The 24279-nt window shown below is 39.9% G+C and overlaps 1 protein-coding gene across 1 annotated transcript in view; it reads right to left on the reverse strand.

Annotated features, from left to right (window-relative positions):
- IQGAP1 (IQ motif containing GTPase activating protein 1) overlaps positions 1–24279 on the reverse strand; it is a 102778-nt gene that overhangs the window by 32720 nt on the left and 45779 nt on the right. Inside the window, exons 6-17 of the mRNA XM_082647207.1 lie at positions 21073–21140; positions 19878–19991; positions 19135–19313; positions 18144–18228; positions 13655–13818; positions 12753–12828; positions 11772–11935; positions 11394–11554; positions 9707–9831; positions 7577–7740; positions 518–608; positions 179–346 (exon numbers count right to left, since the gene is read on the reverse strand). Coding sequence (XP_082503333.1) covers positions 179–346; positions 518–608; positions 7577–7740; positions 9707–9831; positions 11394–11554; positions 11772–11935; positions 12753–12828; positions 13655–13818; positions 18144–18228; positions 19135–19313; positions 19878–19991; positions 21073–21140 — 1559 coding nt within the window. The remainder of the gene's footprint in view (positions 1–178; positions 347–517; positions 609–7576; positions 7741–9706; positions 9832–11393; positions 11555–11771; positions 11936–12752; positions 12829–13654; positions 13819–18143; positions 18229–19134; positions 19314–19877; positions 19992–21072; positions 21141–24279) is intronic.

Here is a 24279-nt window from a genome sequence, read left to right on the forward strand (position 1 = left end):
CTCAAGGGGAAGAAAAAGAATATTTTCAAAAATAGGAATATTATCTCCTTGGGTCTTTAAAATAAGCCTAATACTGTACTTCTGAATTTCCCTATAGCTTGTCCCTTTGCTCTACATCTGCCCTGTGATATTTTCAAGTTCTTACTTTCAGGGCACATATTCATTTACGCAAACTCACCTGCTGCCAGTTTTTTCTTCTTGGCTTCAGCAAGGTCACTCTGGTAAGTTTCACCACATTCGGGGATGACGCCATACAAGCCGACATCAGGGGAACGAAGGGCACTCAGTGTTTTTCCTACATTGCCCTTCTCCACTGCTTCATTAATGGCAAAGATCCCTAAGGCAACTATCCCAGAAGAGAATTGTTACTGTAATAGTTTAGAAGGTGTCTAGATTCACCTACTAGCAAACTGTTCCCCCTACATCTTTCTATCTTGGTCAAGCTGAGTTCTAAGATACGGAGCACCTCGCCACCCCCACTTTCCACCAGAGTAGAAATAAAACAACTGATACATACACTTTTGTGCTTCTTGGGTGTCTTTGTTGGACTGCCAGATTCCACCTTGAATTTCATCCAACCATAACACAGCTGACTCATCCTGGGTTTCCTACAAACCATTAAAAGCAAAACAATACTATAGTCATCAAATCAGGGTACGTCATGATGGTGGCTTCTGAGACTCAATTAGAGACAGAGGAAGAAGTTTCCAACATACAAGACACATGGAATAGTCAACTGGAAGAAGCCGGGCACCAAAAAACTGGTAAAGGGTTACAAGAGAAATATCACAGATGTAGGTGATGGATATAAGAAGATGGATTCAAGTTGTTCAGGAGGACAAGAGCTGCTAGAAGGGGCAAAACGTCCCAACTGGGAAGGGGCGTAGGGACTTAAATACTGTGACAAGCACCATGACATGAAGTACTTTTTAGAAAGCCTCCTTTGCCAACAATATTCAGAGGGAGTTAATATTCTCTATGACTACTGTTTTTAGGACTATCAAGATGTTATCACATGTGAAGCCAGGAGTCACTATAGGCAATTTAATCTTATCACCAGCTTATATTCTAAAACTTGAAAGTTATATCAGTTGTTGGAAACTTAAAAACACATTTTCACACAGAAACATAATAAATGGTGATTAGTTTTCTCAGCATGGCCAACAAAAGCCTCTCTAGTCCATAGTGTAGTTTGAGCTGAATACTAGAGGTGAAATAGAAGTGGAGTCTTTTTCTCCTTCTAGACAAGGCACCTCAGGTTTTAAAGTGTCCAGGTTGAGAGTCATGTCTGAGGCAATCTTGACAGACCCAACAAAAGTAACTGTTCCTGAGGCTTGAGCTAATAGCAATTGGGATAAATAGTAGCTCAAAAATCCATTGAGACTACTTGATGTAAATATAATTTGCCAAGGCACCAATGAGGCGGCTGGGATCAGTAACTATAACTGTGTTGCCAGGTGAGGTAGGGTCTGGGCTGTGGGGCAAAATGGAAAGTTTCACTGCCTTCTGCAGGCCCAGCAGTTGAAGTGCAAAACCTTAGAGGAGGCTTGGTTTTCCTCCTGCATTACTGGGGAGAGATACACAATATTTCACTCAGCAGAGCCAAGCAGTCACAAACCCCTGCAATTTATAAAGCGCCTTGGAGACAGGGTAAGGCCAAAGGAAGGCATCTGAAATCGAAAGATGTCTCTGTAATTCAGTTTTAGAAAGATCATTTAACTTACAATCATAAGAGGCACCATCCCAATTTAAGAAGCTCATATCTTGGGAAAGGAAAAGAGTAACCCGATAAATAGAATGCAAGAACAAGTCACCTAATAGCTGCAGAACTTAGCACTTTTCTACCACTGGTCAGCTTCTGTTACTGAAAATAGAAAATGGCCACACACAATTCCCTAGAGTCATACGAATAAATACTGGCAATGCTAAGCAATAGTTTCAATACGAGATGATACAATGAGTCAGCAACAACTTAAAATGAGAAGTCATAAGCTAGACGGCTGAAGGTGCAGTCTCCAAGAGAAGTGGCATAAAAACCCTTGCACCCCCAAAGCAAGTATTTCCACAGAACCAGGCCACTTCTGGCTCAGTTTTAGGCTAATGCACGCGTCAGACGGCTCTGAGCAGAGTCTACTGTAAGCAAAGCTTGGGGGCCTGGCACAACCTTCCTTGCATCCAGAGAAAGGCGCAGCTTATCATGATTTCTGACCATTCAGAGTTCTGTCTTCTCTGCCCCGGACAGACTAAAGCAGAAGGATTAAAGCAAACACTTCCATACATACTCCCCCTTAAGAAACAAGGTACAGAGCTGTGGTGTGAGAGGAGGAAAAAACAACAACAACAATGGAGCAGTACATCAGGGGAAAATGACATACAGAAATATCCCTCACCAGACTGAAGGAGGCAAGATCGGTGACATACACCTGCTCATCCCAGTGTGAGGAAAGAACAGGCTCTCTCTGCTCCAATTAGATCGAATAAGATGACAAAACCCAACATCCTCCTGTTAAAGTTTGCTCTAAAGATTAACTCAAATCACTCAGTAGAGAGTTAAAACCCTGAACGACGTATTGTGGAAAATACTGAGATAAAATAGATTTAATGTGAAAATGCTATATAAAGTATACTGAAATAACATCCCTAACAACTCTGACTGACACTTAGAAGCACACTGACTGCATTTTAGAAGAGGTAAAGAGATAGGGACCAGAGATAAGAACCAAACGAGTGGGCAATGACTAGAGGTAAAAGAGGTGGAGAAGCCACAAGATACGGCGAAAAGAAAGGGAAAAGAGATGAAAGAATGGCTACCATACATATATGCGTGTATATATTCGGAAAGCACAAACACACACACTTGCAAAGGGCACTTCTCACCCCTTAAAATCTCCTTAAAAGTCTCTCCTATTATATGTGGCATGGATGCGTGTGTCATGATTGATAAAATATTACACATATGTACTGATAATATATATGTAACATATTATAGATACATATATGTGTAACATAAATATGTTTTATCACTCATCACATATGTAAACTATGCTATATATACATATAAACCACTCCATACCTACCATATACACATGTAAACACACACACATGAATCTATACAACATATTTATCAACACAAGCACTGATCAATCAGAGTGGAGCCGAGATCTCATGGCCCCTTGCTGGTTTAGGTGTTAATCCTCCAGTTGTTCATAGCGGAAGTTCAGGGAAAGAGCTAGAACTCGGTGTGGAACACATTTGGGAGGCCTGGGACAGGAGCAATGTACCAAACAAAAGTATTCAATATTCTAACAACTGGTACAGCCATGTCAGTGCACACCAGCTGATTTTTAGCTACATGCATGTATGCCTGTCTGTGTACACTCAGACTGTGGGGTGGGGGAGGAGAAGCCAGACTTAAAAATCATTCATATTTGTAATTATAAAATGAGTTCCTTGAGAATTCCTGGTATCTCTGTCTTGGCATTCAAACAATACTACCCAGTGACCAGTAATCTACTTTTAACAAGTATTCCAAAGGCACTAAATTTAAATGAAGAGAGAACTGACAATGGTGAAAACAGTAGAGGAAGGACCTCTGAATATCCCCTCCTACATAAAAGCAACAAAAACACTGACAAAAGTCATCAGAATCAACTTTTTCAAAACTACAGAAATGAACCAAAGGCTTGCAGCAATCAGAGAGAGTTTATTCAAGAACAGTTGACTCTCAGTAAGAACAGTGAGGCCTATGGCACTTAAACTGCCCTATTCCCATTTGTGCTCTGCCCACCCCCCTCTGCCCCCACCCCATAAACACCTACCTCCTTCAAAGCCCTATCTATTCCCACAGAACTGTCATTAGTTGCCATGTTAGGTAGTTCCCTGGAAGACCACAGCTAGGCTGTCTTTATTTGACCTGACTTAGAGCTTGCCCAGTGCAAACAGCCTTTTCTCCAGGGGTATTTGTCCAAAACAGAGGTAACTGCTTCACATCACAGATGCCTGGGGCAGTGGGTAAAAACTTAGGCAAATAATAGGTTAACCAAAAAGCTTAAAAGGAAAAGCTAGAGAATGAGATGTCCACAGAGAGCTTTGAAAAGCTCTGACAAATTCCTGGGATGGGAATCTAGAAGGTCATAGTGCATTATGGGCTATGCACATGCTCAGAAGAGATCTGATAAGGCTGTAAGCTCTGACCTCTGGCTGACCTTGAGGCTCTGGGCAAGCATGAAGTGAAGGGTAAAGCAAAATTGTAAACTGCCTGGCTGAGAGTCGAGGGCATGCCCCAACACACACAAAGGCCCTCAGCAAAGGCTGGGAGCTTTATTGGTTCTAGGCATTTAAGGAAATTTCTGACTAATCATTAGCTGACCACTAGCTAACCAAGCAGAGACTTCAGTGGACACACATGACAAAGAATACAGACTTGAAAATCACTAAACAAACAACAGCAGAAACAAACAGGGACAACCATAAACACTGAGGAGGGGGTAGAATCTGATTTCCAAAGTTGACCCATTATTATTAAAATGTCCAGCTTTCAACCAAAAATTACAAGACATGCAAAGAAACAAGAAAGCATGGTCCAAACAGGAAAAAAACAGACAACAGAAACTGTCCAAATTGAACTTAGTAGACAAAGACTTAAATCAGCTATCTTCAGTATGTTCAAAGAACTAAAGGAAACCATATCTAAAGAACTAAAGGGAAGTATGAGAACAATGTCTCACCAAATAGAGAATATACATTTTTTAAAAAAGAACCAGATTAAATTATGGAGTTGAAAAATATAATAACTGAAATGAAAAATTCACTAGAGGGATTCAGCAGATTTGAGTAAAGAGAAGATATATGCATAATGGAATTCCCTAAAGGCAAAGAGAAAGAGGCAGTTTACTTGAAGAAAATCTGAACAAACCTATAACAAATATAGAGATAGAATCAGTAATCAAAACATATCCCACAAAAACAAAACCAAAAATTCAGGACCATATGGCTTCAACGGTGAATTCTACCAAATGTTTAAAGAACTAATATCAATCCTCTACAAATTCTTCTAAAACATAAAAGAGGAAGGAACACTTCCCAATTCATTCATTCTATGATACCAAAACCAGACAGAAAGATATTACAAGAAAAACAGATCAAATTTAAATTAAGATCTTTTGCTTGCTAAATTTGGAACTCAGATGATTATTTTTAAAACTACTCCCAAGAGGAACTTAAAAGCTGAGCTGAGGCTTAAAAAAAGACAATTACACCTAAAGTATAGTCTACCCATCTGAGCACGGCACTGTTAAGCACATTTTCCTCTAACTCTCCCCTTCCTCTGCCTTTGATGACCTCTGAAAAGTTATTCCACAGCAAAAGGAAATGCTTCAAACTCTAGTCACATCCTCTAATAAAAGTTTAACTCCTATGATCCAAACAAAAGGAGCAGTAAGGCCCATCACATGCGTGAGAGCTGGTACAAATTATATCCTCAATCTACTTTCCTTTTTTAGACATGGACTCAGACCTAGCTTATTCTTTCAAAGCCCATTCCTCTGTCAGTTGGATCGGATATAAGACTCCTTTCGGACTAATAAGGCAGCAAAAAATAACACTACCACCACTGGCCTACAGAGAATCATTGCAGCCAGGCCCCAGGTTAGAGATTCTGAATTAGCAGAAATAGAATTAATGCTTAGGAATCTGTATTTTTAAAATGACTTTTCCAGCGTTCTAGTCATCAGTCAAGTTTGGGAAGCTCTGATCCAGTAAACTGATATCAAAGACAGGCCTCTATTTACAGCTTCCCTACAGCCAACCGCTTCTCACTTGAGTAAGTAAAATCAGTTAATGCCTTTGTCTAGATTTCCTCGCTACAAAATGGGGGTTGTGATTCAACCTTCACCACAGGATCAACTGACATGCATAGCAATGACCCTCTTTTTTTTTCTTTTTTTTTGCTGTACGCGGGCCTCTCACTATTGTGGCCTCTCCCGTTGCGGAGCACAGGCTCTGGACGCGCTAGCTCAGCGGCCATGGCTCACGGGCCCAGCCGCTCCGCGGCCATGTGGGATCTTCCCGGACCGGGGCACGAACCTGTGTCCCCTGCATCGGCAGGCGGACTCTCAACCACTGCGCCACCAGGGAAGCCCAGCAATGACCCTCTTAAAAGGAACCTGGTACTTGCTACACTTATATGTTTAGGACACAGTAATGTCAACTACTCTCATGACAATGGAATCAAATGAGATCTGTCAACATTATATTATCCACAGCTCCTCCCCCACAACCCAAACTTCTAGAGCCCACAAGGCTGTCGGTGTACAATAGCTCCCTTAACACAAAAGCCCTGATCTGTTTTACCACTTTTGGCTTCCCAGAAGGAATATGACCCCCTGAATTAAGAATTTCTTTTAGGGCTTCCTAAAGCAACATGGCAACTTCCTATTCAGAGGACTAAAAAAGGAGTAAATCTCATCCATTTCCTCAACAAACTAGCTGAGAGGCAAGACAAACTTTTTAAAAGATGGGTTTGTATTACAATTACTTTGGAGAACAGATTCATAGCAGCATTATCCCTAATAGCCACAAAGTGGAAACATGATCACTGACTCATGAATAAATAAATAAAATGTGGTACAGCCATACAATGGAATATTATTCAACAGTAAAAAGAAAATACTAATACATGCTACAGCTTGGATAAACCAAGCTAAGAGAAAGAAGCCAGTCACAAAGGACCACACATTGTATGATTCCATTTATACGAAATGTCCAGAATAGACAAATCCATAGACAGAAAGTAGACTGATGGTTACCTAGGACTGGAGAGATTGAGAGAAATGAGGAGTGACTACCTACACAGGTTTCTTTTGGGGGTGATGAAAATGTTCTAAAATTGATTGTGGTGATGGTTGCACAATTCTGTGAATAGACGAAAAAACCACTGAATTGTATACTACAAAACAGTGAGCTGTATGGTATGTGAATTATATCTCAATAAAGCCATTATTTAAACTAAAAAAAAAGAAACTTTACGGCACTACCTACTAAAGCTTAACATATGTATTCCCTATGACCCACAAATTCCACTTCCAAATGTATACCTAATAGAAATGCATACATATATTTACCAAAAGACATGTGCTAGAATAAATCAGGATAGTGGTTTATTCCTGGGGAGTGGGGAGGTGAATAAGGATGTAAGGGGATATAAGGGGGTTTCTGTTAATGCTTTTTATAATCCGAGCACCAATTACATAGGTATGCTCACTTCTGAACATTTATACAACCGTACACTTAAATAACTGACACATTTTTCTGGATCTTATATTTCAATTGAGAATTTCTTTAAAGAGACATAAGAGGTGTGTCTATAACCATAACAACAAAGGACAACAAAAAAACCAAATATGTAAAATAGCATAAGCTTCTGGAGGGCAGAGTCTATGACTCTTATGTGTCCCTCCAGTGCTCTGAATCTAAGAGTGCCCAGGAAATAGTCATTGAGAGAACATCCCTACCTCTATCTCCGTTCTAGGAGGGATGGAGTTCTCGGAACAAAAAGGAACAATTTAGTGCCACTCACCTGGGCTTTCTCTCTCTTTGCTCTGATCAGCGTGTCTTGGTAATGCTGGGCCACTCCTGCAAGGACCCCCTCGAGTTTAGCTGCAGGAATCTGCAGGGCCTGCAGAGTCTTTTGGGCATCACCTTCATCCAGGGCTTCATTAATTAAACCAATGGCTAAAATCCCTAAATATGAATGGACAAAAGGTTATTTTTTAGATTAAGAAATTGTATAAATAAAACAGTCTTTAAACATGGTAAGTGACCATAAATCCTCTATCCAAGAGTTACCATGATTCAAACTACAATTTGTCATCCATAATATTAAACAGCATTTAAATCTTTTTCCTTTAAATTTAGTGGTTTTTTTCAACTAAGTAAACTCCCTTATATCCATATTCCTATTGAAATCTCAAGTCCTTTTGTTTTATTTTTACTTGCCCTAACTTAAGAGTGATGAGGATTTTGATGAAACTGGCTTTATAAAGGATAGCTTTCAAGTATACTCCAATGTGTGATCAAAACCATTCTTGATTCACGAAAAGTCAAGAGTTCAAGGGATCTTAAAAGTCACCTAGCGGGACTTCCCTGGTGGCGCAGTGGTTAAGAATCTGCCTGCCAATGCAGGGGACGGGTTCAAACCCTGGTCCAGGAAGATCCCACATGCCGCAGAGCAATTAAGCCCCTGTGCCACAACTACTGAGCCCGCATGCCACAAATACTGAAGCCCATGCCCCTAGACCCTATGCTCTGCAATAAGAGAAGCCACCGCAGTGAGAAGCCCACGCACCACAACGAAGAGTAGGCCCCGCTCGCTGCAACTAGAGAAAGCCCGCACACAGCAACGAAGACCCAATGCAGCCAAAAAAAGAAATAAATTTAAAAAAAAAAAGTCACCTAGTTCAACATTTTTATAGAAAAAAAAGATGAGTCTTAGGAATCTCCTCTCCTACACCACACAGCAAACAAGTAAGAGACAGAGAATCAAAGCTCAGGGTCTCCTACTCCAAGGGAAGACTCTTCCCACTAAATCACTGAATATTTCTCACAGGAAACACTAATTAAAACTAGAAATAGTCACTCCTCAGGTATCTCATCCAACTGGACTACTTTTGTAAAGACTCTGTTGTATAATAAAAAATTTGGCTGGTCTTTGTCCCTGGTTTCTGGAAAGGAGGCTCTAAACCCTTGGAATTTCCCAAGCGATAGGAGTATCTTCATTATCCATAGTGGGCCCCTAGGACCACACCTGAGTTTATGCCAACCAGGTGACTGCTGGTGGGCCCCTAGAAACTTTTGGGATAGGGGCTGGTCACGCTGGAAAGACCAACCATGTGATTAGAAGATTGGGGCTTTGAGCCATGTGATCTCAGAATATCAGCCCAGCTATTCCAGGGAGGAGAAGCAGACTGGAAATTGAATTCAATTACTTGGCCAATAGCTGGCCATAATTCAATCCATTATTTGTATGGAACGAAGCCCCACTAAAAACTCTGGATATCCAAAGCTCAGGTGAGCTTCCCTGGTTGTGATACTCATCAATGGGCTAGGAGGGCAACACACCCTGAGGATACAGCAGCTTTGAATTTGGGACCCTACCAGACATTGCCCTCCTGTTCTCTTCTTTTGACTCATCCTGATTTGTATTCTTTACAATAAAACTATAACCGTAAGTATAGTGCTTTCCTGAGTTCTGTGAGTCATTCTAGCCAATTATTGAACCTGAGGGGATAGAGGGAACCCCTGAATATATAGCCAGTTTTTCAGAAGTGTGGTGACCTGGGAACTCCAGAGATTAAGGCTGGTGTCTAAAGTGAGAGGAGTCTTGGGGAGGACTGTGCCCTCAATCTGTGCAATATGACCTAACTCCAGGTAGTCAGTGTCAGAACCACTTCTTATAATAGCATTTAAAAATAACAGATCATGTTCAATTCGCCTCCTGAAACTTTTAGTTCTTATTACATACTTATCTAATCATAGCAGTTGCCTGGTGTTTCGAAAACAATATACAACTGTAGCTTTTTGAGATAGATTTTTTTTTTTTTCCCAATTTCCAAAAATCCTCCTGGGAGTAGTGTTTAGAACCAGCTCATGGAATCACATTATCTGTAACTGTGACATTATCTGGGGGGATGGGAAATAGATTACTCACTCTCATGTTCCTCCTGCACCACAAGATTCACATGGTCCACACAAGCTTGGATGTCATTCCACGTAATAAATTCATTATTCTCTGCATCTGCTTGAGCTTTCAGTTTCATCAGCTCATCGAGATACCTGCTCCATTCCCCCAACAAAAGAGACAATGAAGTGCAACATAAGAAAAGAGACCTTCAGGATTATTTTGGTTGACAGGAATGAGAAGACATGGGGCAAAGGATCCAAGGAACAGAGATAGCTAAGGAACCCCAACAGCTTGATGTATTCTAGAGGTCAGCTTTGGAACCGAGGAGTTACCTTGAGCAAAGTGTAAAAATGCAAGGATATCACTTATTCTTAACGGCCTATTTATATTACATGTTCTAAATTCCAAGTAAGACCAACTCTGGAGTCAGTGGCAGCAGCTCAAGCAATCCCTCTAAAGACAAGAAAACAAGGCCATACACCAGCTAACAAACACAGAAGGAATGACAGATCAACAAATCACCATTCAGCAACTCTTACTGAAAGTATATGGATTTAGGCAAGGATTATCAATTGGGGTTAAAAATATTAGATGAATGGTTAATGGGCAACTGGACATTTTGATGCTGCAAAAGGTACAAAAATGATTATATTCTGGGGATTCCCTGGTGGTGCAGTGGTTGAGAATATGCCTGCCAATGCAGGAATCATGGGTTCGAGCCCTGGTCCGGGAAGATCCCACATGCTGCGGAGCAACTAAGCTTGTGTGCCACAACTACTGAGCCTGGGCTCCAGAGCCTGTGAGCCACAGCTACTGAAGCCCGCAGGCCTAGAGCCCATGCTCCGCAACAAGAGAAGCCACCTCAAAGAGAAGCCTGTGCACCGCAACGAAGAGTAGCCCCTGCTCGCCACAAACTAGAGAAAAGCCCACGAGCAGCAACGAAGACCCGAGGCAGCCAAAAAAAAAAAAAAAAAGTTACATTAAAAAAAAAAAAATTATGTTCTGGTGATAAGGGAGAAAAATAAATATGCAATTGGAGGGATTAATGTCCCTTAGTATCTCTAATGGTGGGGACAAGCAGATTTTATATGCCTCTTGATATGAGAAAATATGAAACACACGTCGCCAAAAATATTTAATTGAATCTTGACAAATCTTTAGACCTAATTTACAATTTACAGGAATAAACCAAATATTAGGAAGCAACCAGAACTGAAGGTGGGACATTTTATAGGACAACTGGCCCCATCTCTTTAATAAGTCAGTGTCATAAAGAAACGGACAATGCTAGATTAAAAGATACCAAAGGGACACAATAATCAGATGTTAACATGTGGTCCTGGATTGGATCCTGGTTTGAACAAACCAGCTGAAAAAACAAACAGTTTTGGAACAAGAAGTACGAAAATGGACTAGGTTTAGAAAGTATTAAAGAAGTACTGTTGATTTGTCAGGGTATAAGAGTGTTATTTTGGCTATATAATATCCTCATTGTTTTAAATAAGCATACTTATAAATTTAGGAGTGGAATGTTATATCTGTAATTTACTACAAAACCTTCAGCATAGTAAAGAATAAAATGTATCAAAATAGAAAAAATAAAAGACAATCACACTGAAGTCACAATGCCTGCAAAGAAAATAAGAGTGTTGGCACACGAAAGACAGAGGTGACAGCTACCTAATGGATTCAACCCAGCACTCTGGGCACCCACCTCTGGCAGTTTTCTTCTTCAATATTGGTAAGGCCTGTAACTGAACTGCTCAACTGTTTCCATACTGTATTCATGTCTCCGGATTCCAGCGCCCTGTTGATTAGGGCCACCGATGACAACATCTCCACTGCAACAGAGAGCTCAGGATGGGTGAGGCTATGCTGTACAGAAAGTGAGGGGGGAAAGAATAAGGAAAGACATTCTGGAATACCAAGGGAGGTCAGAAGTTTAATAAAACCATAACGAGTCTAAGTTTCCAGTAAAACAAAACAAACAAAAAAAACCCCTCTACCTAACTACACCAAGAAGTGGGTATTAAATTTTAAATTCACGTCCACTCTGTTTTGCTCACAAACAGCACAGGTTCAGTTAACTCACCTGAGGACTCTGTTGCTGCAGGGTAGCCAGTTCCTTCTGATAAAGATCGGCAGCAAATGGAAACACCTGGGGCAGCTGGGCTTCGGGATTCATTAGCTCCATAACAGTCTTCTCAGCAACACCCTTCTGGATTGCAGCATTGATCGCTGCCACTGCTGTCAGTCCTGGGTAGAAAACAAGGAGGTCACAAAGGCAGCTGGCTTTGAGAGGCCCGAGGGGAAGCAGATGCCAATTTTCACAGAAGAAAGTTATATTCTGTGGATAAGCTATTAGCCATGACGTTTGAAGTAGAACTTTCATCTTTAGAAAACAGCCTCCTTTGTATGAGGGTGAACTGCATGGTATGTGAACTACATCTCAATAAATCTGTCTCTAAAAAGCAGCCTCCTCTTCTCCTCACCCCTTTTTTCTTTCCACTCCAAATCATCCTGCCTGCCACCACTACGCTCTACCTAAGACATCCTTCCCCTACAGAGGGGAGCCTGGCAAAGAACTAGCTGATTAAGCTGCCATTCAAAGCTTTCCACAATCTTTCCAAGCATTTATCTTACACAACTCAGCCTAAAACATCTACAAAAATTTTATTCTACCCACTGTTCCATAATACATCTTTCACCTTCTGTCCCTCTGCTCACACTTCCTCTTCCCCTGTTGCCCCATATTAGGAACACCCTTCTCTCCTGTCTCTCAACATACAAATCTTGCCAATCAATCCCTAGTCCTGTCTCCTCCAGATGCTTCCCTAACCAACCACGTAAGCACGAGCTTCCTAGCCAAAGTGAGCCTACGCTGACTCCGGTTCTACTTTTAAAACTGGAGGAACCCTTCTGCCACCAAAGGTACCTGGTAGTTGACTGCAGCTAGTAGCCTTGGGGTGGGGTGAGGAATGACAGAATCTAACCTCAGGTCCCTCAACGACACAAAGCCACTTTCCTCCCCTACTCAGGATCTCAGTGGACACGCAGCTGAGAGGACTCTTACTTCTCTGATACTGCTGGGCAGCAGTGTTTGCGGCATCCACTCCAGACTGTAGCTCCTCCTTCTGCAGGGCCTCAGCCTGACCACCATGAGAAAAGCAAAGAACACTTAGGTAAAGATGACTCCTGCCTAGGCCTCCGGGCCTTGTAGTTCTCATATCTCAACAGCAGTCACTAGGGACAGAGAGCCACAGGCATAAGAGACAGCTTCAGGCTACACACAGCCAAAGCGGCAGCCTGAGCGAGAGCCGAATGCCCTTGTCAAATCTCGGGTAGAGTGACTCTCCTGATATAAACACATTAAAAAGATATATTTTGTAAAGAGCATCAAAATGTTCTGAGATAAAATGTTTGTAGAATCATTAGCACATTAATGCTGCTTTCTCTGGCCAATGCTGAGGATTTGTAAAATGTATACTTGTCCTTATTTAGAAAAAGAAAAAAAAAAAAAGAAATCCCCTCATATTTGTTCTCAAAAAAGAAAACCATAAAGTCCCACACAGTCTACTCTTACTGCACATTAAGTACCTTCCCAGTGTTGGCCAGAGGAAACTCATCAGGTATGGTTTTTTAAAAGTGGAAATTCCTGAAGTAAGAATAAAAAATTTCAGGTTCTCCCCAATGGCTTTTAGTTGGGGATTTAAGGGACTTCAAGTGAAGGGGTGGTCAGATTCACTTGCCGGGATGGGCAATGTTTATTTTAAAAGACGATTTACAACTCTAAAAGCAAAAGAGAGCTGAAGACAATGTGTACTTTACCTGAGTATATTAAACAGCCTAATTCATCTGCAGGAGAAAAAGTTATATTAGGGGGGAAAAAAAGCCCCATATATACCTTGACACAACAGCATGGGATTCAAAAGGATGTATATAAACTCTTGCAGGTGCAACTCAGGGTACTTTTACCTCTCTCTTCTGCTGTCTATCACTGAGGAGTTGCTTGAGGTACCAGTCACTATTCTGCTGCTGCAGTCCTCGAAGGCCCAGCGCTGGTGACTGCAGAATCTTGAACAAGGCCAGTGCAGATCCCTGCTTCAAAGCCAGGTCTATATTCGCTAACGCAGCAAACACTGAGGAGGAAAAAAGGCAAACGCTTAAGAAAAAACTATGTTAACATTATAGCCTAGAATATTTTTTCCTTCCTGAAAACCAATCCCAGTTCCAGATCAGGGAAATATAATTAGATAGCTTTTATTCTGGAGTATCACAGAAGCATTAGACTTTGGGGTTGGAAGAGAACCTTAAAGTCATCACATCCAGGGGTTCCCAGGTTGTTCAGATTTAACAGATTCCTGGACCACACCCCAGGCCTACTTAAAAGCTTCTAGATGCAGAGAGCTTGGCACCAATATGGGCAGCAATAAAAGAGGCACCAATAACACATGCCTAAATTCCCTCTAAAATGCCAAGTCATTATCCAGACTAAACTACTATACGGGAGAAGGTATCCCACACAGCAATTTACTACATCTCTGGACAATTCTGTTTATAAAAATTGTTAAAGCTCCCACCCTAGAGTTGATACTTGAATACATCCAACCCCCTTCCCTGTGACTGTCCACTCCTGACTAAAGAACCTTAGTTCCTCCAACCATTTCTTATACAGCATCATTCTGAATCCCTTCATTATCCTGGTGTACTCTGGTGAATGTACTCTGCCCAAAGCAGTGCTTAGACATCAAGGCTGGTCTGACTGCGTGGAGTGGAAGGGGCTCTCTACACTACCTCAATATTCTCTACTTCTAGTCACAGAACCTGACGTCACACAAGGGCTTTATTATCCAACAGTAAAAATGCAGACTTTCCTTCATCTGAAAATGATAACAAAGATACCCTCCTCATAAGATTAAATAAAATCATATACATGAAAGTACTTTTATATTGTAAAATAAATAAGGTATTATTAAGTTGAAAGTCAACATATCGTACTTTCTGATTTCAGAAATGACAGCCACTGGAAAATCGTAATTATTGTATTATTTTCAGCTTTCCTATTTTAGAAGAGAATATAGAGTTCGCCCTCCCATGTCCCACCCAGGAATGACCATATGATTTTACCACCAAAGTAGCAAAAAAAAGTCAATAATAAAATACTAAAAATTAAAATATTTGGGGCATAGCAGTATTTATCAATTTTAACTGTTTTCATTAGTAAAGAAACAAAAAGAAAATTAATGTAAGCTGTTATAAAGAAACAAAACAGTGCAAGAGAAAACAAAGTCTCAAACTAGAACTAAAAAATAACACCAAGAGGTGAAAGGATGAAAAGGTTAGATTCCTAAGAGACTGTCTCCTTCTTCCCAACATTCCCCTGCAATTCAGCTCACTGATCACCACACGAAGGAGGTGAGCAGCTCCTTGAATCATGGCTGCAGGTCTATGTGGCCATTAGCCAACTAAACAAGCATTTTTCAACAACACAGACCAAGGCACCTGCTGCAAACACAGCCATGAACAAAGCAGACAGGTTATCTCCATCTTCAGGAAGTTTTTGTAGTAGTGGGGGACAGAAAACAAAAGCAATATAGGTAACAAGCAGGTTTCCTCTACGTATGCAATGCAGAATCTCAGACTATCCATCTGCAAAGGCATCTGGTCAATTATGCTTTTACTAGAAATGTAAACTTACTACTTAAATATGTAAATATTTAAATGAACATTTACTAATACTGTAAAGTTTACAACATTATTTAAACACTTTCTCCCACTATGCTTTAATTACCTAACTCTAATTTTCCTTATCCTACTTAACAAAAAATAAAAACTTTTTCTCATTTTTAACTATCTGGCCTGCAGCTTTCTTCTGGGGCAGCGTGAATGGCTTCTCAAGCCCTAGGGAAAGAATCTTATCTGTTATTACATTAAGATGATTCCCAGGACCTAAAGTCCCTCTATCTTCCTACCATACAACTTTCCCTTGTCTCAGACTTTCTCTACTATTAGGAAAAGCTTGTCCCCCTATGGGGAATTCTGCCTTATCCTCACCTTCTTAACTACCCTAAGAACCCCAGTGAAGGTTCAGATACAAACCTCGAGGAAAAGTCATCATTCTTTTCTTTATTCTATGACTGTACTTCACACACCTTTGGTTGCCTTGAAATTACTCACTGTATTGTTCTAACCAAGTTGCCCTGAAATTATTCATTTGACTATTTACCTTCCTCACTATACTGAAAGCTATTTGAGGGAATTTTTACTATTTTGCTCCTCTGACCACATGAGAACAATATGCATGGAACACTTTAAAAATATATACATATGTTTCTCTCCTTATAAGTTTATAACGGACTCTAATACAATTAGCCAGGTAGGGCTATAAGGCTAAAAAAATCCCAGACAACATGGTAGAGAAAAAATCCCTTAGTAAATAAAAGAGTATTTTACGCGGTGTATGCAGCAGGAAATGTGCTGGACTTTCTTCTCACACAGAGAACTAACTACAAGGGCATTCTGGTTTATACTTGCTGACTTAAGTAGTATTCATACAGATACAGCACAACAAATCACCCATACGTGAATGGAACTATCACTCTGTTCAGAAAGCTATTATCCTAAATGAGCCAGAATGGAACAGAATACAAAGACTCCTGGTCAGGATTTAGAACTCCCTATCACATGGAGTTGGTAAAATCTTATAAATTCACTCCAGTTATTCAGAGTATTAGTTCAAGTGAGAAACTGGGATCTCCAAAGGAACGAAGAGGACACTGATTACTTTTACTATTATTATTATCTTGATCAAGATAAGATCAAGTCTGGTTGAATCAAGCAAGGTTTTTTAGTTCTTTTGGTGAGTCTAACCCTATTATTCTAGGAATTATGAGGATTTGAAAAGCAGAACTCAGAAGTAAACTCTACTTTAAGTTTATAAATGTGTCAGAAACAAAAAGCAAGCAATTAAGACAATACATAATTAAGAACAAAATTGTGTGGTTTAGCATATAAATGCAGTAGGACATGTGAAAGGCAAGTATATTGTGAGCTAGGATGGGCACTGAGGTGAGAACTGAGCTGAATCTTGAATGATGGGTATAATTTGGATTAAGTAAGAGATGAGGCGTGAGGGCATTACAATGGCGAGATTACATGATTAACAAAAGTGATAATAATATTGTTTACTGACTGCTTACTAAATACCAGGCAATTGACATACATTATCTCATCATTCGTATAATGATTCTATGCCACACATACCCAATTCCCACAGCTATTACTACGAGGGCAAGAGATCAAATCCCAGTTCTGAACAACTCCATAGCCATTTTTCATGAGTCATGAAATAAACAATGAATATGGGAGACAATTAGGCACATGAGTTTCTATAGAGTTATATGCATAAAATACTACATAAAGAACTCCACCAGGCTAGGGATCTGCCTTTTGTCTGGCAAGTAATAAGGAACTAATGCAGGTTCTTTTGAAGAAGAGTAACAAAATGAAAATGACACTTTTAAGAAATTAGTTTTTCAAAAGTGTGCAACATACACAAAATCAATATGAACAGTACAATCTCATTTTTGTTTAAATATATGTTTTGAAGGATATGTTAAAAATATCAAGAGTGGTTATCCTAGGTGATGGGGTCTAATTTTTTGTTTGTTGTTTATTTCTGGATAACTTGTATTACTCTTTAAAAGAAAAACAAAACTATATAGGAAAATAGGGACTTCCTTGGTGGTGCAGTGATAAAGAATCCGCCTGCTAATGCAGGGGACACGGGTTTGATCCCTGGTCCGGGAAGATCCCACATGCTGCAGAGCAACTAAGCCCGTGCACCACAACTACTGAGCCCGCGAGCCACAACTAGTGAGCCCGCACGCCACAACTACTGAAGCCCGTGTACTCTAGGGCCCGCATGCCGCAACTACTAAGCCCATGTGCTGCAACTACTGAAGCCCATGCGCCTAGAGCCCGTGCTCTGCAATAAGAGAAGCCACCACAATGAGAAGCCCGTGCACCGCAATGAAGAGTAGCCCCTCTCACTGCAACTATAGAAAGCTCATGTGCAGCAACGAAGACCCAACGCAGCCAAAAATAAATTGTTCTTTTAAATTTAAAAATAAATAAATAAATAAAAACAGGAAAATGAAATCCCTATTCAGATTTAGGTGTCTAACACAGGGTGAAAGAGTGAAACCGTAGCCAAAAAATCCAGTTTGTAAGTTACAGTAGATGAATAGATGGAGGAGTGGGGGCCTGTCTGAGGACAATGGTAGCCCAAAGAGAAGACGTATGAACACAAAAGACTTAAGTAAATGAGTAACAGTTCCTAAGCAAACCCATGAACGTCTGAAATAAACAAACTTAAACCATGCCATAGGTCCAAGAAGAGATCAACAGCTGCCACATTATTCTGTAACATTCTTTTAGGTGCCTGATGTGGGGACATACTTACTGTTGACTTTATTTATATTGCCTTGAATTTCAGCTTGAGTGAGCAGCTCCTCATAAACGTCCCTCTCTCTCTCAGAGCTTTCTGTCTGAAGATGAATAAGAAAGTGTAACTAAATTAGCTCAGGTCTCTAAGAAGACCACAGAAATATATTTGTGCTCCTCCCCCACCATTACAGAACCAACAGCAAGTAAGGGTGTGGCTTAAAATCCTTAATAAAGAAAAGAGCAGAATGCTACACAACTGTAACTAAACACATAAAAAGCAGATCTGGGCTTCCCTCGTGGTTCAGCGGTTGAGAGTCCGCCTGCCGATGCAGGGGACACAGGTTTGTGCCCCGGTCCGGGAAGATCCCACATGCCATGGAGCGGCTGGGCCCGTGAGCCATGGCCGCTGAGCCTGTGCGTCCGGAGCCTGTGCTCCACAACAGGAGAGGCCACAAAAAAAAAAAAGCAGATCCACTTGTAAATAACAAGCCCAGGGGTTCTTCCAGAGTCAGGCAAGAGAAGGAAGCACTGGTGAACCCTGCCCTGCTCACTTGTGAGTCTGCATCCTTGCCTCAGACCTGAGCAGAACAGGTACATCCAGGGATTAGATCGCAGAGCCTGTCACTGGTTTGCACAAAACTCAAGAAGGAAGCAGAAGTCAAAATAGAATCTAATACCAAAAGACTACATACTGGGTAACTCCATTTCACTTATATAGAATTCTAAAAAAATAAACTAAAGTGATCGAAAACAGACTGGTAGTTGCTGGGGTCAGGGGTGGGGAGTACGAGGAGGTACAGACTGACTGCAAAGGGGAGACGTGGGAACTTTTGGGGTGATTACACATCCATATACATTTGTCAAAACCCATCAAACTGTACACTTTAAATGGTTGAATTTTACTATATGTAAATTAATACCTCGATAAAACTGATTTTTAAAATGGAGTCATATCAAACAGTGAAAGAATATAAATCAGTTAGAAAGATCAAATGTTCCATTTTTACCCTGTTTTTAGCATTTGTCATTTTGTCCTGCTTGGCCTGGTAAAGTACATCCTGGTAAGTGGAAGCCAGGGGCTCTTCAAGGTTCACAAGCATGGCATTGGGATTTTTCAAAGCTGCAAACGTGTCAGCTGAAATTCTATGGTCAATAGCTTCATTAATGGCAATAACGGCAGCATGTACTAAAAAAAAAAAAAATTCAAAACATAGAACACTAAGGTTATACAAAGTAAAGGATATACATTACACATTCAAACACTGCAACCCCCTATCACAGAAAGAGGCTCCTTTTCATAGAGGGAGGGGTTAGAGAACCCCCAGATCTTCAAGCCCAGTCTTTTTCCTCTGATGCACAAACCCACAGCTCGGCCTGTGATCCATGTCTGAAATGCTGAATCTGAAATCTTAACAGGGAAATATTCATAAGAGACTCTGAAAGGAGCCTCTGAGCATTTGTTATGGAAATGTTCACCTTAATCATCACGTAAACACCATCAGAAAATAAGAAACTCCAAAAGGCACTGAAATGTAGAATTCACTTTCTAGTGCTTTTATTTTAATCAAAATCACTCACTTATTTCCAAATAACAATAGCATAGATAACTGTATAGTAGTGTTTAAATCTATATCTACTGACCTAAACTTGCTAGCAAAATTCCTAATGTCTAAGACCATCATTATAGTATTAATCATTAAAAGTAGTAGCAACAATCCCATTTGAACCAACAAAATTTCTCTCTTCTTACATGCGGCTTCATCCACTGACAGTTCATTAGCCAGAATGCCCCCGATCTTGCTAAAGGCAGGCATCTGGATCCCATACTTCTCCAGTTCAATCTTCATGTTGTTGATTTCTTCTTCTACAGGGAAAAATTAAGACCCAAACAAGCAAGTTAAACACCTTTCCATAACAGAGAAGGAAACAGATTCCTCAACTACAAAATGTATTGGATAAAATGACATCTACCTCTTAGGGTTGTTAGAAGGATTTAAATAAGATAATATATGGAAAGCACTTAACATGATACCCGGTACATAACATGCACTCAATAGACACAGTATTATCAAGAGCATCAGAAATAACTATAACATGAGACTGGCTCTATTGAAAATAGTTCTCCCAAACTGCTACTTATGGCATTCCCTATAATGAACTTACGAATGGAGCAGCTTTAAAGGCAGCTCGAACAAGAAGTGAATCACAAGCCAGTTATCTGTCTTTACAATCCAAATCACTAGCTACTATTACACAATTTCGTTTCTAAGGCAGAAAGCCAAATGATAAAGAAAACAACATGTAAGGTTTGGCCCTTGCCCCAAGTCTGGGGAACAACTTCTCTGGAAGGAAAAATATCACAGATAAAAGTTTTATTTACAATTTTTAAAACTCCCCGGCCTACAAAAGATTTGACTCTATCTTACCCCTAACCAATATTACCATTGTTCTTTTGCTCCCCAAGCCCCCATCTCTTCAAGCATCTGACTATAGCAAACACCCACCCAAATAAGCTAAAGTTTTAAAATTAGTAAATTGTCATCTTTGTATCATCTCGCTCCCCTTCCCTTGCCTACAACTGGTGCTCACTGGAAGGGAAGGGGCAAGACTGTTATAAAGATTTTTCACTGTACATGAACCTTTAATGTTACATGTTAGTATTATATTATTTTTTACATACTATACGTTAATATTCTTTCTAACTTACATATAAGAAAACTGAGAATTATCAATCATACCCATGTCATAACTGAGAGAACAGAGCTTGAAATTCCAAGTTTAGTGGAAGAAGAGGAGAAGCAGGAGAAGCAGGTTACTCATGCTTTTTTTTAATCTCTGTTGGCACAGTGTTTTTAAAGCCGTACGTCTTTAAGATTTGCACTGTTGACTCTCCAGGTTATTTCCACATAAATCAAGCACTTCCTGCCAAGTTTGTAACTTCTTACCTGTGAAGTCAACCTTTCCATATAGGTCTTGAATCTGAGGAGCCAGGCCTAGTTTGAACAGGTACAAACTGGAAGATATAATATGCAAAAGAGTCAGGCCTCGCAGCTGAACCTCCCTGTTGCTCTAAGTTCAAAGGGGAAAATCAGCATAAAGAACAGAAACACTCTGAACACAGAGACTCCCAGTACTCTACCATATTCCACTTTGCAGTTACAATACTTTACCTCAGAGCCTTTTTTTAGTTTTACATAACAAGGAGGTCCTTAAAAAGTCACATAATGTAATGCAAAAAGCACTGGACTGGGAATCAGCAGATGCAAGTTTAAGTCCCAGCTCCAGCACAAATCCAATGTGTGATTAGATGTTAATATAAATGTTAACATAATAAATATAAGTGAAGTCTCTTCACTGTTTACCTTCCTGTGATCAGTAAGTTTTAAGTAACAGGACATTTTAGAAAAGTCTCATAAAAATGATTCAGACAGCAAATCTTACTTAAGCTGAATTCATATTATTGATGGAAAAGTTTAATTCAGGTACTTTAAGAGTTTTAAATAAAGTATATATTATAAATCTTTACTCTTTAAATAAAAATATCCTACACTCTAAGCTCCATGAAGGCAGGGACAATGAAAGTCTTATTTACCAATGCCTACCCAGAGCCTGGCATATATTAATAAATATTAATCAATATTTCACAGATGGATGGAAGTCTGTAACATGAGTTAGATTAACTGGATTCTAAGGCTCTAGCAGGTCAGAATCAATAAATTAGAAGAGATCAGAAGGGTGACTTCCCTGGTGGCGCCGTGGTTAAGAATCTGCCTGCCAATGCAGGAGACACGGGTTTGATCCCTGGTCCGGGAAGATCCCACATGCCATGAAGCAACTAAGCCTTTGCGCCACAACTACTGAGCCTGCGCTCTAGAGCCCACGAGGCACAACTACTGAGCCCACGTGCCACAACTACTGAAACCCACAAGCCTAGAGCCCGTGCTCCGCAACAAGAGAAGCCACCGCAATGAGAAGCCTGCGCACTGCAATGAAGAGTAGCCCTGGCTCGATGCAATTAGAGAAAGCCCGAGCGCAGCAACGAAGACCCAACGCAGCCATAAATAAATAAATTATTTATTTATTTATTTTTAAAAAAAAGAAAAAGAAGAAGAAATCAGAAGGGCACTCCACAGGGATTAACGTGAGCAAGACACTGACAGCCTATCAATAAGGGAGGAAATAAAAAAATATCTAAGAAATAAATCACAGAAACTCAATAGAGCAGTCTACAGTTTTTGCAGATAACCTATAAACCTCAATATTATCCAAATACAAATATGTATCATGCATATTGCATTCACAGAACTGATCAGAACCCAAACTGCATATAATAAACCCCAATGCATAATCTAAAAAAAAAAAATTCAAGTGTTCTAAAAATACATTAGAATATATATATCCACAATAACTAATCACTTTCTCAGATAAGTGCAAATATAAATCATATGTATATGATTAAGGGCTTTTCTTTAGAATAAAATGCGCAAGATGGAAATACATGAAGTTCCTCTCTGCAAAGATTTTACATCTATTCAATAAAGTTTCCAAAGCCAAACAGTTAACAACTTTCTATACACATTTTACCTTATATACTTTCCCCACACAATGTTCCATCTGCATTCTAAATTAGTAGAAATATTTTTCTCCAGAAATTTCTTCCTCTTTTATTCTTACTTTAAAACAAGAAAGTGGCTGCCACACTTTAACAAAAGCTTGGGCATGTCACTTTCACAGTCCCAAGAACAGTGAGTTAGCTTTTAATGTCTTTCAACAGTAAATTAAAGGTGTTACAATGATATCACTAGCTGCTATAAAAAGTAGAGGAGTGGTAAGCAGAAAACAGATGGGCATCATCTTTCTTTTATCTCATTTTAATTATTAGGAATATTTTAAGGATATGCTGGAGTTTTAAATGGAATCATAATGGCCACTTGGATCCTCTTATCCAGCATCCAAAGTATTTAACCTCACAGCTAAAACTTAAAACTCCTAACAATAAACACCACTTTCAATCTTTGTTCCTAGTCTCCTATGTCTGCTTACAAATAAGCTGTTAGGTACCTATAATAGTCAGCCTGTAATTGAGCTCAGATTTCTTTTTCTTTTCCTTTTCCTATCTAAGATACACTTTATAGCAATGAGGAAAAGGAGGTTGTGTTAGCCTATCTGGATTCCAATTACTGTTACTGATTGTAGAGTAACCTATGAAAGAAAGTTTTACAGTGTAAACAGCATTATAAAACACCCCCAACAAGCCTTGGGGAAGCACCCCTAATCAAATACACTACTTTTCTGCAAAGAGACATATGAATAATCATATTAAGTAGATAAACATTCTAAGTAATCTCAATTAATACTGATCAGATCTTGCCAACAAAGGAGTTTGAACTAAACCAAAACTCATTTTTCAGATCTTTCAGCATGTTTTTTTGAATTTAGGATAAAGGATTATGGGCCAATTTAATCCCAAAATCAGTTCTTAGAAAGATAAAGCATCAGAGGAAATGGAAAGGAAGTATACAAATATATTTGAAATAATGGAGAATTAGGGTCTTATCTGAGAGTGGAATGTAATCTACAAGAGTAATTTAGTCTCACTAAAGTACAGTAACTATCTCTGGAATAATGCCAGTCAAGACTGAGGGAGAAAAAAAAAAGATGGCAGGAAGGGAGAAAACAAGAAGATAAAGCTTCTCTATCACTGTTGATCCAAAAGGGAAACAGTGCCTCACCCAATACAGGTAAGTGAAGTGAGGAACCTGCCTTGAACACTGCTGTGTAAAGGTAAAGAAGAGGCTCAAGCAGTTACAAACACTTCCTACATACCCTCCAGGAAAAACACTGTAAGGGAGGAAAGAAATCATAAATCACCAACCAGAACACACTGCTGTGTATATACTTTCTAAGCACGAACTGCATATTGAACAGAAATGGAAAACAGTAGCAGGCTTCCTCCCTTTCTCATTTTGACTCCATCATTAGAAAGGCAGTTAATTCTTCAATCTGTCTTCAGAGAATTTGAGGGCCTGGGACTCAGGTTACATTGCAGAGAGTAGTGGCTACAGAACTAGCAGAGAGGAATTCTGCCAGCTTAGTTGCTGTGCCTGCCAAGTTCAGATATCCATTGTAGGTACAGCCTTCACAAGGTTATC

Source organism: Grampus griseus (assembly GCF_964374135.1).
Source record: "Grampus griseus genome assembly, chromosome: 2".
Classification (NCBI taxonomy): domain Eukaryota; kingdom Metazoa; phylum Chordata; class Mammalia; order Artiodactyla; family Delphinidae; genus Grampus; species Grampus griseus.